We start from the raw sequence: 3,649 nt of genomic DNA, 5'->3' as shown, positions 1-3,649 counted from the left end.
GGAAACTCGTGTTGCTCATACCAATGATGATGCTGATCAGTCCAGATTGTCGTGGCTGCAGTCGTTCCTTAGTCGGGGTCACCACTTTAGGAGAGTGGGTTATATATCTTTAGATATACACCTAACTTTCCTACATTAAATTGGAAGAGAACTGAACGCAGAAACTCCAAACTGATCAACAACAACAAATATTTATTGTTCGGTGGAAAATAAAACAGCTTCTAATTGTCCGGTTTTAGAGTAGCCTGAAATGTAGATGTACGGTTCTTCGAGCTGGTGTCGTTATAGAGACAACTTGGTTCAACCACACTCAAATGGAAGAGCTTGCTTAGACGTCTTGCTTGGTCGCTGTCTGGCTTGGTAAAAGACAGTCTAATAGCGGGAATGCTTCGATCTTTAAACCCACGCATGCGTGGTTAAGGATTCAGCAATGGCGTTGGCCTTTTGGCGCCAATGTGACGTCACTACAGGCTTCTGCTGTCTCAGTTAAAAAACTTTCAACTTCAATATATATATATATATATATATACATGTGTAAGTCATCTAAGAGACCATAAATCAGGGAAAAGATACACTCATACATCTGTCAGTAGAGTGAGTATACCCATTTCAGGTATATATATATATATATATATATATAACAAATATGATAGGCACATGTGTGGCTGGGTGGTAAGAAGTTTGCTTCTCAACCACATGGTTCCGGATTCAGTCCAGGCATTTAAAAAATAAGACCTGGGGTTGATACATTCGACTGAAAATCCAATATGGTTGCAGTCTAATGACTGAAACAAGTAAAAGATTGAAGATAGGGAGATAATAGTGTAGTCTATATTGCATTATATTATGAGAGCAATCCTAGCTTAATGACAATTTCTGAATGATTTGGGTGTGAGAGATGTCATTAAATTGAAACCTTGGTGTGTATCTAATAGCTAGTGTATTGAAAATGATTTTGTTTCACCATACTTTAAATTCTTCGTCATGCCATAACCTAATGCTAAATATATTATCTAATTAGATTTAAAAGATAGTTAAAAATCATCATCATCATCATCATTTAACTTCCATTTTCCATGTTGGCATAGATTGAACAGTTTGACAGGAACAGAAAAATCAGAAGATATCACCAAGCTCTGCTATCTGTTTTGGCACAGATTCTATGGCTAGATGCCCTTCCTAATGCCAACCACTTTACAGAGTGTACTGGGTACTTTTTCCCTGGCATCAATGGCAGTGAGGTCACCAAGAAACTTGCAGGACAAGACACCACTCTACTGGGGGGAATGGTATTGAGTGATAGGTGTCTTGCATTAGAAGAAAGATATGGCTTTCTCAGTTGAGAAAGAGAGAGGGGTGTGTGGAAAATGGTGAAAATGTAACAAAGGGGAGCAGGGGCCATATACCCAAGTTGGTGTGTATAGAGGTGTGGACCAGGGATTGGAGAGGGTGGGTAGATGGGTGAGTTCACAAGATTTTGAAGGAGAGTGGGTGCTAGAGCTAGAAGAGGAAGGGATTTAACAGGGATATATGGTGTGCAGGTAGGTGCATACATGAGCAAGAATGAGGGGATTGGGGGAAGAGACATCAGTGGTGAGCATGGGTGGGTTGTGGGTGGGAGAGGGGTTCATGGACATGGATTTTACTTTGCTGGGCAGGTTTTCTCAAGCACAGTGTATCACCAGTTGTCTCAGTTCTTTGTCATCTCTGTGTGGCTCAACATCTGAAGATCATTTCTTGCCACTTCATCTCATGTCTTCCTGATTTTTCCCTCTTCCACAGGTTCCCTCCACGTATAGAAATTGGCACTTCATTATGCAGCTGTCCTCATCCATATGCATCACATGACTATATCAATGCAATCTTCTCTCTTGCACATTGCACCTGATGCCTCTTATACCCAATTTCTCTCTCAAAACATTTACATTTTGATGTACATGCACACTAACATTTGACATCCAACAAAACATGCTGGCTTCAAGTAAAATAAAAAACTAAAACTAAAATAATTTGATTTAATCTGTCCTAGATCCTATCTCACCAGAAAACAAGGAGATTTACAAGAAAATATTCAAAAGATCAGAAGGATTAACAAATTTGACAGTAGAAATTGCTGTTTACGTAGATTCTATTTTAACAAAGTCTCTGGAAGAGGAACATCATTTGACGTCTTTGCAACAGAAGATAGATTTTGTGATCATCAAATATAATGCTGTAAGTATTTCTATTAGACTGATGGATATTTTTAATAATTAAAAACACTAAGCTGGTGGATTGATAAAATTAGTAGAGTGCCGAGTAAATGCTTTGTGGTATTGATTATGCCCCTGTAATTTCTGTGTTCAAATTCTGCCAGAGCTGACCTTACCTTTTATTCTTCTTGGGTTGATAAAATAAATACTGGTTAAGTACTGGAGTTGATTTAGTGATCACAGGCACTCCTCAAAATATGTCTTTGTTGGGTCTTATATAAGGATGCTGAGTTGCAACTCAAAAATATTCTTTTCTACTCTTGGAGAGGAGGCCAGTTGATTAGATTCCCCCACCCCCACCCCCAGTATGCAACTGGTACTTAATTTTTCGACCCCAAAAGGATGAAAGGCAAAGTTGACCTCAGCGAAATTTGAACTCAGAACATAAAAACATGAAAAACCTCTAAGCATTTTGCCTGGCGTGTTAATGTTTCTGCCAGCTTGCTGCCTTGCAACTCAAAAATATTTTCTTTTTGATTGTTTTTTGTAATTAATTTATAGTTAATGTCTACTGTTTGATTTTTAAATCTATTTCTTCATTTTACTTAAAATCATATCATTATCCACTATGCAACTGTATGTATTTTTGTAATGTTCAACACAATGTCTGGAAATCCCATTGTCCATGTCAAGGTTTTCTGTTTTATGTTCACTTTTTATTACTTCTATCTATTTGGTTCATAATATTAACCTTATTCATATGTTCTTTAATTTCCCTTTTTAAGGATATGGTATATTTTATCCTTATACCCAGCTTCAGTTTGGGCATTATTGTAGTACTTCTCATTATTCTTGAATAGCTCCTCATTAGTAGATAGTTGAGATATACTGTATATAAACCTAGTTGTCTGTCTGAGTGGAATTGCTGGAGTCCATAGTAAATGTTATTTATCTGTCCATTTATCTTATATTGTATCATATTATCTTCATTATCAGCAGTCAGTGTGTGAATGCATCTTGATCATCTAATTAAGAACCTGAGTATTATTAAATGTATAAAATAATCTGTTCACTTATTATCTAAAAATGTCATAAGTTTAAGTGACACTGTCCTGTACCCTGAGGTTTTATGGTCCCTCGTCTAGAATATACTTTAAGAAGGACTATCTACTACTAGAATTTTCAATTTGTTTCGCCCACCCACATGGGTAAAACCTTGAGCAAACTTACATGGAAATGTCTAACTCGAATTAGATTTAACTGATACAACTGATTTAAATTTAAATCAACTAAATGTACATTACTGCTATCCAGCAGAAACAGGTCCCAGATTAGAATTTAATGAGAATAATGCTTTAATGAAGAAATTTTAAGATGTATAATTCTCCATTCTTCTTTATGATGTCTTGTGTGTGTGAGCATATACATATATTTATATAAATATATATGTATATATA

General features: G+C 36.3%; 1 protein-coding gene across 1 annotated transcript in view; it reads left to right on the top strand.

Moving 5' to 3' along the window:
* The window catches only part of LOC128247612 (uncharacterized), a 44,942-nt gene that overhangs the window by 30,210 nt on the left and 11,083 nt on the right, over window positions 1–3,649 (top strand). The window contains exon 6 of the mRNA XM_052967304.1: window positions 2,030–2,214. Coding sequence (XP_052823264.1) covers window positions 2,030–2,214 — 185 coding nt within the window. The remainder of the gene's footprint in view (window positions 1–2,029; window positions 2,215–3,649) is intronic.

The sequence above is a fragment of the Octopus bimaculoides genome, chromosome 4 (assembly GCF_001194135.2).
Source record: "Octopus bimaculoides isolate UCB-OBI-ISO-001 chromosome 4, ASM119413v2, whole genome shotgun sequence".
Classification (NCBI taxonomy): Eukaryota; Metazoa; Mollusca; class Cephalopoda; order Octopoda; family Octopodidae; genus Octopus; species Octopus bimaculoides.
Note: the sequence above shows the minus strand (reverse complement) of the source record. Positions and strands in the feature narration are given on the sequence as shown.